The following is a 15,278-nucleotide window of genomic DNA, read 5'->3' on the forward strand; positions in this document are numbered from 1 at the left end:
CGTCCCGGATTTTTCTTAGAAAGATAATCTGCGAAAGTACTAGGCCGATTGTAAAACGCTAACCAAAATTTGTCTAATCATCCCCACCACCAATGCGATGACGTCACTTCAAAATTGTACATAGTAAATGGGTTTTAAATTGTATAAAATAACATAGTCCTACACATGTAGTTTACGACTCCGAATTGAGTTTTTACCCGAAACGTCCAGATTTTTGGAAAAAAAATCAAAATTATAAAACAACATTTTGCAATTTAATTTTGAATCTGCTAACCCGAATGCTTTGAAATGTTGCAGATGTTTTAAGGCTATAAAGAGCATCATAAATCTTTAGTCAAAATATATTTGGTTATCCCCTCCAAAAACTTGATGACGTCAGCTCAAAAGTTTGCCGAATAAATCCTATCTAAAATGTACAAAATATGATGAGTCTGTACTTGTGATCTGTCACTCCATTCATATTTTTTGAATTTGCATATACAGGGTGACTCAAAAAAATTAATGAATACGTAAATTTATTTTACTGATTTACTCAGGAACTACAAAACCGAATGCTTTGAAATCTTGAAGATGTTTTAAAATTATGATAAGCATGCTAAATTTTTGATCAAAATGCATTTGGTCGTCCCCCCTAAAAAATGTATGACGTCACCACAAAATTTTGCTTAATAAATCCTATCTAAAATGTACAAAATATGGTAAATCTCTTCTTATGATTTATCATTCCATTCAAATTTTTTTGATTTGCATATACAGGTGACTCAAAAAAAATAATGAATGCGTGAATTTATTTTATTGAGTTAATCAGGAACTACAAAACCGAATGTTTTGAAATCTTGCAGATGTTTTAAGGTTATAAAAAGCATAATAAATGTTTAGTAAAAATATATTTGCTTATCCCCTCCAAAAAATTGATGACGTCAGCTCGAAAGTTTGCCGAATAAATCCTATCTAAACTGTACAAAATCTGATGAGTCTGTACTTATGATTTATCACTCCATTCATATTTTTTGGATTTGCAGATACAGGGTGACTGAAAAAAATTAATGAATGCGTAAATTTATTTTATTGATTTACTCAGGAACTACAAAACCGAATGCTTTGAAATCTTGAAGATGTTTTAAAGTTATCATAAGCTTGGTAAGTTTTTGATCAAAATGTATTTGCTCATCCCCCCTAAAAAATTGATGACGTCACCCCAAAATTTTGCTGAATAAATCCTATCTAAAATGTACAAAATATCATGAGTCTCTTCTTGTGATTTATCATTCCATTCATATTTTTTGGATTTGCATATATAGGGTGACCCAAAAAAATTAATGAATGCGTAAATGTATTTTATTGATTTAATCAGGAACTACAGAACCGAATGTTTTGAAATCTTGCAGATGTTTTAAGGTTATAAAGAGCATAATAAATTTTTAGTAAAAATATATTTGGTTATCTTCTCCAAAAAACTGATGACGTCAGTTCAAAAGTTTGCCGAATAAATCCTATCTAGAATGTACAAAATATGATGAGTCTGTACTTGTAATTTATCATTCCATTCATATTATTTGAATTTGCAACAAATTTATACCGGGTGACTCAAAAAAAATAATGAATGCGTAAATTTATTTTATTGATTTACTCAGGGACTATAAAACCGAATGCTTTGAAATCTACTGCGAAAAAAAATCACAATAGGCATGCAGTCGTCACGTTTCCGAAAGCGAGGGAAGTACTGTCTAAACTGTTTAGACCAATTTTTTCGTATTGTAGGGGTCATGAAACGTCGAGAAAACATAAAAGTGGCCATTCGTCGGATGGACTCAATTACAATACCTTGTTCGCTTACGTTCGGGACATAAAAATATTCATTAACAGTCAATAAATAAAAATAAAAATATCAAATACAATTTATTTAAAGATATGCTCATAAATCCGGCAGTCTGTTGAAACGTTGTTAGTATATAGGTATTAGTTAGCTATGAACAAATATCTGTAACAGTGACTGATAAAATTTTCGTAAAACTTGTTTGTCATTGTCACTTTTGTTAAATTGTTGTCTAAATTTATGTGGTTATTTAAATAAAATGTAAGATAAATTGTATAATGTCCGCTGAAAATAAAGAAGAAGGAGTGGTTAGTCCAGTTAATGAAGAACCTCCCGGTTCAAAAACTCAAGGAACTCTTATTCCTGTAACTCAGAAACAATTATCAGCTGTTGAGGATCCATTGTTTGAACACGTTCGAGGAAAGGGTAATTATATAATAACACTCATGTACCATTCTGTAAAATATACTTATCTAGCCAAAACCTGGTTACAAACTCCGGCAGTGCGTACTGGAAAGGAAATGGACAGCGTTTACTTTAATGAAGATAGATTTGAGGTAGGTAAGTTTAACATATTACGTAAACACGATAACATCGATATCTCAGTGGATAAAAAATTAGAAAACGTGTTTTATAATTTAATCTGTTACTGTTTCAGTTAATGATTGATACCCGTGGATATAATCCAGAAGATCTCAAATGCACTGTTGGACCTAACAGTGTGGAGGTAACCGCTCAACGACAAGAAATTTCTACCACTGCACAGCGCTGTATGGCAACAAGTCGAAGTTACCAACTTCCGCAAAATGTTCTTCCTCAACAAGCCGTCTGCTGCTTGTCTACCGAAGGCATTCTTTTAGTCGCCGTGCCTTGGCAAAAATAAACCAACAAGTATTTTCGTTTTTCGATCGGAACCTCTCACATGCTCAATAAAAAGTTCAGCAACTCAGCCAATAAAGAATAGCTTCCTGTTGTGTTCTTTGTAGAAAGTAAACTTACAATTAGACTGCGTTATTTTTACTAAATTGGACTACAATAAGTCGAAAATGATCGTGAGAATAGTATTCCTTTCATTGAATGTAGAGTCTGTTGCATAAGAGCCGAAATTAACGCCGTGTTCATTGAACCGTGGAGGACCAGATAGGCTGCATTTATACATTGAATGGGCAAGAAAAGTCCGTTGTTTGTACTGGTCGGTTAAAGATTTAATTGACCAGTGGTCGTATTTGGGTTACTTCGTTACCCATCGTTACCGCACTTTCGTTTTTGCAAATGCCGCCTGATCCGGATCGCCCATTATGGGGCCAATTATGTAAGTGAGTATAGTAAAATACGTGGATAATTAAAGTTGAATAATCTCTACAAAACTGACTTCACGGAGATACGGTTTAATATCTTGAGAAACTTATTCAAATCTTCGGAAACAAATGCTTGGGATGACTCATACGTTCACAGACAAGGTTTTGGGATTTACCATAAACGCTTTCTTCTTTATTTTTGAATATTATTACAGCAGGAAACAAAATAATTGCTAGAGTCTACACATAGGCGGCGACTTGCAAGGTTTTCCAGTGGCTTAGTAAAATTTTCTTAAATGCTTCAACAAAATTTATGTAGGAAGGTGGTCTCGATCTGCTTTGACAAAACATATTTAAATATTGAGAAAAAAATTGGTCGAAAGCTATTTCGACAGAACTTCCCTCGCTTCTGAAGTGCAGTCCAACAAATACTGCTTCTCTGAAAAATTATAAAATTTGATTTTGCGGAATTTTAATTTTTCGTGATAACCTCTATGGAGTAAAAACAATATAAAAGGTGTTAGTCACAATGTAATTAAAAAAGAAGGTTTCATTTTCTTAAAAATGACAGTTTGGAGCCTCGAGAAGATCTAATATTCTCGAGAAGGTTTCGCCTTCATTAAAAGAGAATAGTTTCACATTCTTAAAAAAAAAAACGGTTGGGAGCCCCGAGAAGGTTTCAGATTCTTAAAAAGACATTTGGCGCTCCCGAGAAGGTTTCACATTTTTAAAAAAGACATTTCGGACCCCCGAGAAGATTTTACATTTTTAAAAAAAGACAGTTGTGATCCCTGAAAAGGTTTCACATTCTTAAAAAAAGACGTTTGGCTCCCCAGAAAAGGTTTTACATTTTGAAATAAAGAGGGGTGTATTCTCAACTTTTCGAGAAAGTGGGGTAATTTCATCAATAAAAAATTTGTTATGACGTCATAAACATAAATAATACACAATACGAGAGAAAAATAGAAAAAAAAAATCGGAAGGCCAAGTTTGGAATCGAACGCTTGACGTCCGGTTGGTATTCCTGACGCGTAACCACTAGATCACGACCGGGATGCCTTATGCTAATGGTAAACTGTTAATATACCGTGAATTATGTTTTTGCAAAAATTTGCACGGTTAGGGAAAAACTTAAAACAGATTCATACACCAGACTTATAGGTCTACATTGTTGTATAACAGTTAAATCAAGTAAGCATAAAATTCTTTGAAAGCACGTAATCAAATTGTTGGTGGAGATGATTAACAAAATTTTGGTTAATATTTAACCATCTATTTACATGATATTCTAATATACATACAAAATTTGACAACAATCGGTCCAGCAGTTTCGGAGATTACGTGTCTAATAAAAATGGATACATACACCAGACAGACGGACAAACGAAAACAGGAAACTACATTTTTCATACTCTAGGGTTTATGAAAGGTCGAGAAAATATAAAAATGGCCATTCGTCCGACGGTCTCGAATACTATACATCCTTAGCTCACGCTCGGGCAGTAAAAATTGATGGTCATACTGCAAAAATTATTTTCTTACTGTGTATGTGTTTCCTTTACAAGTTATGAAACTTAAATGTATAAATGAAACTTAATTAACACATGTACATATGTTAAGAAAAGGATTATCTACAAAATTTACATATACATACAACTTAACTCACTGATAATATTTTTCAGGGTTTTTGTTTTTTTTTATTTTATTCTATGAAGCTCATAAAAATCGATTTTATATTGAATACTTTTAATAAAGGGCGCTTTGCAGTCGATAGAATAAGCATGAGAAAACACTTTTCAGTCCTTTCTTAAAACATTTTTTCAAATTACATATTCAAATGGAATGGAACATAAAGTCTTCGGTATAAATAATAAAAAAATATTAGGCTGAGGTTATTTAGACAGAACTTCCCTAGTCCCTGAAATACTATACAGCGTATTCAGCTTTTTCTAAATATTATAAAATTTGATTTTGCATTTTTTATATTTTTTATCGATAACATCTATGTTAAAATAAAGGTATGTTTGCAGAGTTAAAGTATAAGTAAAGAAGCATGTTATACGGATGTTTAAAGTGAGTTTTTCCATTACAAAATTTTATACTGACGGCGTCAACATTTGAACAGGGACACATAATATTAGTCTGAATAGGGGCAAAAACTTTTTGGGAAAATGGTTTAAGTTATTCTTGATTTAATCAAAAAAATTAATTGCCCCACTCATTCAATTTTTTAAGTCACCCTTTACACGTAATTCTAAAAAATATAAAAAATATAAATGTATTGATATGTATATTCACGTCATTACTTATAGATTACTTATATATGAAAAGTACATTATGATTAACACGTTTTTCAAAAATTCAAAAATTTCTAAGAAATTATCAAAATTTAGTAATTATACGGGATTTCATGAAACTAATTAATTTTTCAAATCTGAATCTTTAAGGAATAATTTTAAAATTCCTAAGACCAATTTGTATGCCAAATTTCTTAGTCTTTTGATAAGAGGCCTATAGGAAGAGAGTTGGGTTTTGAAAAACAGTAACTAATTTATTTAGTTACTTATTCTCTTAAAAAAAAATATCTTTTTATTTCTTAAAAACGCGTACACTGGATTTCAAAAGCAGTTTGTTTGAAATTTCAAAAGGATATTAGATAAGCGATGTAGAGCACTAAACATCTAAGATATCTTGAGAGACATAAAACTACTTGAAACCCAAAATTTCGCGATGATAAGTTGTAATTTCAAAGTAATAATTCGAAAATTGTGTCGAAATTTCAAGATAAATACAACTACTGAGTCAAAATTTCAAAAAAATTTAAGTTAGTAAGCTGGAAATTTTGACACAAAATGTCAAACTAATTAGGGACATTTTCTAGTGTATTAAGTCGAATTTTCAAGAAAACTAGTAGATTATCCAAGTTAATGAAATAAAAAAAAAATTTAATACAGAATTTTTTAATTATATCAAGTTGAAATTTGGAGATAATTCAAATTCATTAAGCTTGCCAAAGAAAAAATTCAAACTATTAATTCAAAAATATATCAAAATCTAGTTAGTTAGTGCTTTGGAGTTGATTAAGTCAAAATTTTATCGGAAGAAAGGCAAATTTTGACTAATAGATCCTTTTTTTTTGTACTGGTTAAGTGATTATCCAGATTATCAGTAAAACGTCCAAGTTAATTTAGTATTCCAAGTAGGTATTTCGATATATAGTATTTGCCAAAATTGAAAAAACACTAATCTTGAAAATATAACTGACAGGACCGTAGTATTAAACCTAAAGTTTAACATGGGGGAAAACAAAAATAGGTTATAACTATACTCAACTGCAGATTTTGAAAGGGTTTTAAAGAGAAATAAAGTTAAATTCTGCAAACGTTAATATAATTGACTTAATTTGTTTATGCTTCTGTGTTTCGTGATAACAACTTTGACGTTTCTTGAAGTTTCAGCGGTATAATATGAAAATCACCATTGGAGTTTTTTTTTTGATAGCAAATGAAATCAACAAATGGTGGTTTTTTAATTTTGGCAATGATCGAAAATTTTAAAGTAAAGTTGAAATTAGAGAAACATTTCAATTTTGGATACATTAATAATTACAAAATTTGACACAAAATGTCAAACTGATTAGGGACATTTTTTTGTGTATTAAGTCAAATTGCCAAAATAACGGGAAAAATATCCCAGTTAATGAAATAAAAAATTTAGAAATACTGAATTTTTAATTAATTTTTAATTAGCAAGTGGAAATTTGGAGATAATTTAAATTCATTAAGCTTGCCAAAGAAAAAATTCAAAAGATTAATTCAAAATTATGTCGAAATGTTATAATATTTGGAGTTTTGGAGTTAGTTAAGTCAAAATTTTGTAGTAAGAAACGCAAATTTTGAACTAATACATCGGCTTTTTTGTACTAGCTAAGTGGTTATTGACATTATTAGTTGTGTCAAGTTAAAATAATATTGCAAGTACTAATAATAATAATTCAAAATTTCGAACCAATTGATCGAATATTTTACAGCAAAGTTGAAATTAGAGGAACATTTAAAAATTTGGATATATTAGTCCAAAATTTCTACTTTATGAAATTCATATAATTTTCGAATTTATATATCAATAATTAATTATTTTTGAGTAGAATAAATCAGCTCCCTTAATTACATTGTGACGAACTTTGATCTACTTCACGTCTATTTTGAATTTCAGCTGTATTAGACAGTAAAATATGTAGATTCTCTAAAATTCTGCAATACTACTACTACTTTTAATAATATAATAGTAAAAATGATCATAAAATAATATAATAAGAAAAACTTCATTTTTTCTATTTTGGTAAGCAAAAAATTTAGACTTAAACGATCGACGTCATCTTTCAAATATTTATGATAAGTTTTTCGAAAGTGTTATTAATTCTGTTATACTGTTTTTGTTTCAGATGTGAGGGAATTTCGACATAAATAAGTTTATCTGTTTTCTTAATTGTCTAATCATTTTAAGCATGATTACAAATTGGTTGCATTTCTTTAAAGTCGTAAATATAAAATGTAGTAATTTTTTTAGATAAAAACAAAAAAGCTTTTAATTGGCATTTTTGAAAGTCGCAAAACCTACGGTTAACTTTACTTTTACTCTTTTAACATGGACAAATAAAATAAAAAGCTCTATACGTGTTTATAAACATTTATTTAGTAATTATTTGAAGCCTTTGTTGATTCTGAAATTTTATATTACTAACTTTTTCTAATTGTCTCTGTAAAATGTACTAGAAATATACTTAAGTGCCAACAATACAAAATATATCGATGACCTGACAAATTTTATTGATGGCCACTTTAATTTTAATATTGCTAAAAGATCTGGGACCACGCATAATTAGACCCCAGCACTAATTATTTTGTGGAAATTTCTGGCCTCAAGTCACGAACAGAATCGACGCCTATGGCCAATCATGAATAATTCAATCCATCGTTGCATTATCTCAATCTGGGCATCGCACCCAAGGACTTCTCGGAGTCATCAAACGTAAGAAACCTTAAATTGCATTCATCATAATAGTTTCCGTTTTTAATGTTTTACACGAACAAATTGAATCTGAAAGTACTAAACAAGGTCCATGTGTGAATCTTCGTGATTTATCGCGAGGTCGACACTCAAGATGACCACTAAAACTAATTTCAGCCAATAGCGACCTTTTTTTAAATTAATCATGTGGTAATAGCCCGATTTCTCATCCACTTACTATCGTGTCATCGTAGAAAAATAAAAAAAATACCTTTTTTGTAAGAGGTATTTGAAGGCGATGAAGATTTCATCGGGTATGTGAACAAACACGGCGTACTAAACAAAAGTAAAATTCTTGCGAAATCTTGTATCTCGGCCAAGAAGATGAAATGAGTGTGGTCGATGATTCGTTGCGTAATTTGGCTAGCATTATACTAAATTCAATGGGAATCGGTGCAATATTTTGTGTGCCAGTTCCAAGCTGCCGTTACAGTTTGCTTAAAAAATAAATTAGGTGGATAGCATCTAAACAACTTAATATTTTTCGGGATTATATCTGCTGTAAAAGTCATATTTAATTATACGAGATGGAAATTTCTTTGTAGCCTTTTGGTTATTATTATACTTGATAAAAATCTTCCATTGGCTGCGTAATAATAAAGCGGGTGTTTCGACATACACTAGAAAAGATAAATAGGATGTATATACCGCAAATGTGGTAACTTATTGGTGTGGCCAATTGCGTCTAATTCACCGTAAGGCAGAATCTTGGAAAATAATAACATTGGCACTGTCGTAATAAATTATTATCCGTTTATCGGGATTAGAAATCTTTGATAATTTATTATTTTTGTATTATCTAATGTGTCATGTTTGATATGATAATTGAATAAACTGATATTTATGTGCGTCTAATCGTTTTGTTTTAATCTTTAATTAGTTTCAGATTGTGAAGATTTACTTAAACCATTCAAGGTGAAAGTCAAAGTAATCATTTCTTACACTGAATATGTATGTATTAGGATTTCTCTGCCGATAAACAGTATTATTTTACAATTTTTTTATTCATTGTTAGCACACGTAAATTTAAATTCGCACTTCTTTGTTTAAGCTCGTAATCAGTTGTATTAGAAAATGAAAGTCAAAGTCATTCAACGTGTTTAAACGGATTTTAAACATTTATGAATGTCGCCATCGACATATTTCTTGTGGTGGATTTTAAGTGATCTTACAATATTTTCTAAAATGAAACATGTGGTTCAAACAATGTTATAGAAAGTACAATTATGCAGAAGGAAATAGAATTACGGTCTGCATTAATTTGTTAAATAAAACTAAAATTATTAGCTGGAGGAATTCGAAGCGTTTATGGCGATTACTTTGATCAACTTAAATATATTATGATTTCCCGAACCATATCAAGAATATTTGTGAAAGTTACAATAATTATTTGCTAAAATTCTAAATTAAAAGAAGGATTTGTCTGTGTTTAGTGAATAACATAAACATATATTTTTTACAAATATAAACTTTTGGGATTAAATAAGGTATTGTACAACACTGCTACACGTGTTTCGGTACACAGTACCTTCTTAAAAAAGTGAATCATGATATTCGAACAAGTATCCGTCAGATCAACATAAATAAAAGAAATGGTGGTCATGTTATTAGACCGAATTTATAATATCATTTATCACGCAAAATTTTGAGGTGACGTGATCAAATTACTGTTTTGGTGGGGGTGATTGAACAAATTTTGGTTAACGTTTTACCATCTACACAATACCCTTAAAATTTGACAAGAACTGGTCCAATAGTTTCTGAGATTAGTAGTATAACAAATATCGACACGTGATAGACGGCACACAGACCGAAACTGACCTATTTCGTCATACTCTAAGAGTTATGAAAGGTCGGAGAAAATGAAAGTAGCCGGAAAATGTAATTTTTCGTTTTCTGTTTCGTTTAAGGAAAAGCTCTTGTGATTGGAAAGATTTGTTTTCAGTTCAAAATAAGGGTGTGTGTGCTTACAAAACGGTGATCTACTGTTTGTGTCTGTAACTAAATAGAATACGATTCATCTCAGTATTTATAATTTCTTTGTTATTGCGCGACGGGAAGCTGGGGAAGCATTGCAACAAGCCTATTTGGTAAATGGTTAATTTCATATTTTCTAGACGTTTCATGGCTTCTAGAATATGAAAAAGTAGTTCTCCCGTTTCCCTTTGTCTTTACTCTTCTGGCAACTCTTTTTATACGGATAATGTCCAAAACTATTCACCTGATTATTATGAAATTTTGCATATAAGAATATCATGTATAGTTGGTAATAAGGTTAAAGTTTGTTTGATTGTTTTTTAACAAAAAATATATCAAAATTTTGTTAACTAACTTTTTCTAGAGATTGTTATAAAAAAATTAAAATTGGCAAAAGCAAAAACGAATTTTTTGAAAATTTTGACTACACTGATTTAAAGATTATTATTGAACAACGATTAAATTTTCTTATTTCATATCCCCTAGAAAGTTAATGATGTCATCGTAAAAAAATTATTAAATACATTTTTCTTAAAAAATTTTCGCTTGAGTACAATATTTTAATTTTTGGAATTGTTTATACTCGATGTTGATTTTTTTAATTAAATAAAAATGGTTTATTCAATGATCTTAAAAATAAAACCGTTTTGCACAATACTTAACATGTTTTTAAACTCATTTATTACAGATAATATCTCACTGGTTCTCGAAATATTGCATAATAAGCAAAATCTGAGACTCTTTTGTACCTAATATCAAGTTTTGTAATTTATAGATGTTCAAAAAAGAAAATTTAGTTATTCTGGTACACAGTCGTCAAACTATAATATTTATTACGATTACGGTCAATAAAGAAAAATTCAGTTGATTAATGAGAACAAGTGATTTGCCAAGGTTAATTGGAATTAGGAGGGACCTGCAATTTAAAGGTGATTGATATATAATTAGTGATTAATTAATGCATAGTCAAATATTTTCATAAAAGAAATTAATGGAATTCGAACATGCTCAATATTATTACATCATGTATTTGTATGGATGAATAAGCAGCGTGACTGAAGTAGGTACACTTTTAAAAATAAATTAATTTTATTGGATAGTAAAATTACGTTACCTACAAAAGGAACTTGTTAATTTAGTTAAAAAAAATACATAGACGGTTTGCTCGATTTCAAGTTAATATATTTTTACAAACGGAAAAATTAGAATGGAACTGAATTAACATATTTACAATAAGGAGAGCAACAGAATTTTTGCTATAAGTATTTAAATTTATCACACAAACTTAGTTAAATTTATGAAATAACAAAATGAAATAAACTGGAAAATATTATTATGGAAATGAAATCTCTAACACGGTTATTGTGTTTTTTATTTAAGTAAAATAAAAAGACACATACAAGGAAATGAGATTTAGATAAGAAAATACTGTAGAATATGAATATGATAAAACAAAGACCAACAAAGAATATTACTAACAAAAATAAGTGCTTTCATTTACATATTATTGTCAACTTACGAGTCGTAAAATCTCTGACCTTAATTCAAATGTTCCAGCCTTCAAAAAATTATATTATCCATAAATTTTCGGAGCATCTACTTTAATTTCTTTCCTGGCGTGTGTTAAACCTTTTGCATACTTGTGTATGGAGAAAAGTAAACTATCTATATTCATGTTGAAGCAGAAAAAAGGGAAAGTCGACAGAAGAAACACGGAAAGCATAAAGAAAACGAAAAATGTGAGAAAAAATACGATAAAATATGCGAATATTATGCAGTACTGAAATCATAGTTTACGTTTTAGTAAGAATGAAGAATATAAATTGCATTAGCATATAATTAGGTAATAATGTTATAAGTTCAAAGTCTAAACAGGTTAATACTGAGGCAGTTTGTTTTAAATTTTCAAGGTAAATTTACTGCTATGAGAATGCACTTTAAATAACTCTCGAAAGTTTTGAAAAATTTAAACGTATGATGAAAGTAAATTTTAAATAAATTCTACCGTATTTATTTTGTTGTTGTTGTAACTTTCTCAGAAGTCTATTTTCATGTTTTGATAACGCTTTACAGCTTGTATAATCTGAAAATATTGGTTTCCTGCTTCCGTCTGTCGTCTTCTCGTGTTGGCTCCAAATTAAGGAAATACTGTTTACATCGAAATTTATTAGAGGTAATTTTAGATAAAACACAAACAAAAATGTTTCTCCCTGTACGTGTCAACAAATTAATGACATCTCAAAGTGTTGTTAAAAAAAATACAGTAACGAGTTCTGGTAAGAAACTGCTGGAAGAAAATTTTACACTTTGTTTTAGAAGTTACATAATGAAATTTTTGAATTCTAGTAAGAGACCTGATGATTAGTAGTGAATATCATCTGAAATGATTTAATCATTTCCTCCACAAGTTTGATAAGGCCACTTCAGAAAATTAAGGATTTTATTAAAAAACGTGCTGTTCCGAAAAAATATTTTTATTTTTTAGAACTGCTTATACGTAATAAGTATTTCAAAAAAATGGCCCAAAGTTATTTAGACTCTCCTTTTGAGAGCTTATTTCATTCTATAGATGATACCAAAGTTTTAAAAAAGTCGTCAATGCAAAAAAACATACAAACATATTTATCGAATACTTATAAAATAATAATAATAATACATTTGTTGTCTTAATAAATGGTCGATGGAGAACCTAACAGAAGTAAAACCTGTTCTTTGTTTGATTTCCATAAAAACTGTTTGAGAAACTCATTTTGAATATAATGTTGTCTACTAAAAGTTACCCGATAAAATTTTGAGAACACGTCATCAAATTCTTGGAGGGGATGAACAGATGATTGGAGATTTCCACCACAACTTTAACGAATACGCAAAATTTGTAAAATTTTGTTGTATTGTTTTTAATTTTTTCCAAAAATCTACGTGCATAAAATTAAAAATAGGGTTGGATTAATAAATTGTAAGCATCGAAGTATCTGACATACTAAAATATATACTTAAAATTTCACAAACAGACAGAAAGAGAAGACCTAATTTTCATAACACTGAAACATCGAGGAAAGGTGAGAGAGATTGTGAGATTATTATTATATACTTTTGCTCCAGTCAAATGGACACAATTTGAAAAAAGTTAGGAAAACGTCGAACGTTGTTAATTGTTTGAGCATTTACTACATTAGCAACAAATATATTTTTGTAATTATTTAAAAAATGTCCAGTTTTGTTATTTTTAGAAATTTTTTACACGTTTGTGTGATGTTTATACACAATATTCTTTGATTAGATAAATTCTGTATTTCAAAAACTATTGAAAAAATTGACATACAGATGCAGGATTTGTTAAAAAGGACAAATATATATAACAAAAATTTGGCCGAAAGTTATTACAACAGAACTTCCCTCGCCCCAAAAAATTATAAAATTCGATTTTGCTACATTTTACTTTTTTATGATAAATCTCTGCAAATCAAAAACAATATAGAAGAATAAAGAAAGAATGACTCATGATGGAATCGAATGCGCATTTCTTTGCAAAAATTTGGCTGCCTAAGGGAAAAACTCAAGGCAGATTCATAAACCACAAGTGTAGGGATATATTCCTGTATACCGTTTAAATAATATTAATATACATATTTTAGGATTACGTCATCAAAGTGATCAAATTGTTGGTAGGGGCTGTGGTAACCCAAACATCCCGCCAAAATTAGACCTGTAAAACATTTCTTAAAACTTTTAAAAACAATAAAAATGGAACAATACGTTGTGTGCTTTTTTTGTCGGAATATGTCCAAATGCAAAAAACAAGGTTTGGAAAAAATGCCCTTAACGTTATGGGGACTTGAGAGCCCACTTACGCTTGCAAAGATGACTTCAAATCAAATGTTCCGACTCAATGCAAATATTTCAAAATTACAAAATTAAAAAAAAATGCACACACAAGAAAAAGAGAAATTTGAAATAAAGTAACTGGATACAAATACTCAAGTTATTACAATAGTGTGGCAGCAAATTTAAAAATGAACAAAAACAAAGTCTGTCCAAATCGTAGATCAAGACGGTTACAGGATTGATGGCTTTGGCAACAATTATCAAGCTCTCCTCAGTTTTCAGTATTACGTTTTGTTTATTTATTACGTTTTATTTACAATTAAAAAAACATTAATAATAACTAATTGCGCCCGTTGGGGGAAGACTGTGGCGTCGAATGCGATTTATTTTCAATTTAACTTACCAATTTATAAACATAATTTCACTAGCAACACAAAAAAAGTAACCAAGAGATCCTTCTTAAAAACTACCTGCATTCCATTCCCCTCTACCTCAATCGAGGATTCTTCGTCTACCTCCCTAGGCGCTCGAAGACTTCAGTAATTGCTTATGTTATGTTCCTGACTGACATTCTTTTTTTTTATTCAAATACTGTTTCGTGCTGTTGTATTTTTTCAGGGCCAAATTTTGATACAAATCAGGATACCAATTAGGCTAATTTTGATTAGATGATATTCATAATAAACATCACATACATACATCTAAAATTTGACAACAATTGGCCAGTGGTTTTGGAGATTATCTGCAGTCTGAACAGATTGCAGACGGCAAACGGACCAACAGACAGACAGATGGAAAAGGTAGACCTATTTTTTCGTATAATAGGGGACATGAAACGTCGAGGAAACATAAAACTTGCCAGTCGTCCGATTGTCCCTATTGCAATACTTCCTCACCTCACACTCGGGAAGTAAAAACGAGTCATAGCTCAAAAATGAAGAAACTAACAAGAGGGTAATTGAAATAAAAATTTGTTCAACGGTTTCGACAAATATCATGTTTTGTAATTATTGAAGTAGTTTCCACATGGCATTTTACTAACCAAATAATACATATCTTTGCCCCACCAACAAATTGATTACGTCACTATAAAACTTTATTGAGTGTAGCATATGCAAGATTAAGATTTATTGTGAGAAATAAGTTGTAAAATCTAATTATATTATATCTTATACATACCAGATTTTTTTTTAACATTAATGATAAAACATTATCATTTATTTAGTAATTACAGATCGGTAACAAAACTGTCAAATCAAAAAAATTGGTAATAATATGCTCTTAGTTTTTAA

The 15,278-nt window shown here is 29.9% G+C and overlaps 2 protein-coding genes across 2 annotated transcripts in view; both read left to right on the forward strand.

The window, feature by feature from the left end:
* The window catches only part of LOC135122823 (ctenidin-1-like), a 75,692-nt gene that overhangs the window by 40,895 nt on the left and 19,519 nt on the right, over nt 1-15,278 (forward strand). The window lies entirely within an intron of this gene.
* On the forward strand, nt 2,004-2,825 carry LOC135119826 (uncharacterized). The gene is made up of 3 exons (XM_064044215.1): nt 2,004-2,242; nt 2,294-2,373; nt 2,475-2,825. Exons 1-3 carry the CDS (start codon nt 2,095-2,097, stop codon nt 2,697-2,699), a joined length of 453 nt encoding a protein of 150 aa, XP_063900285.1. The 5' UTR covers nt 2,004-2,094; the 3' UTR covers nt 2,700-2,825.

This window comes from Zophobas morio, unplaced genomic scaffold, assembly GCF_036711695.1.
Source record: "Zophobas morio isolate AGI-343-1 ecotype UQ-CSIRO unplaced genomic scaffold, CSIRO_AGI_Zmor_V1 ptg000005l, whole genome shotgun sequence".
NCBI classification, from domain to species: domain Eukaryota; kingdom Metazoa; phylum Arthropoda; class Insecta; order Coleoptera; family Tenebrionidae; genus Zophobas; species Zophobas morio.

Excerpts from the sequence above, each read along its gene's own strand:
- LOC135119826 (XM_064044215.1), top strand. The coding sequence starts at position 2,095 with ATGTCCGCTGAAAATAAAGAAGAAGGAGTGGTTAGTCCAGTTAATGAA. Across the intron at positions 2,243-2,293 it reads TGAACACGTTCGAGGAAAGG|CCAAAACCTGGTTACAAACT; the intron begins GTAATTATATAA and ends ATACTTATCTAG. Across the intron at positions 2,374-2,474 it reads TTAATGAAGATAGATTTGAG|TTAATGATTGATACCCGTGG; the intron begins GTAGGTAAGTTT and ends TTACTGTTTCAG.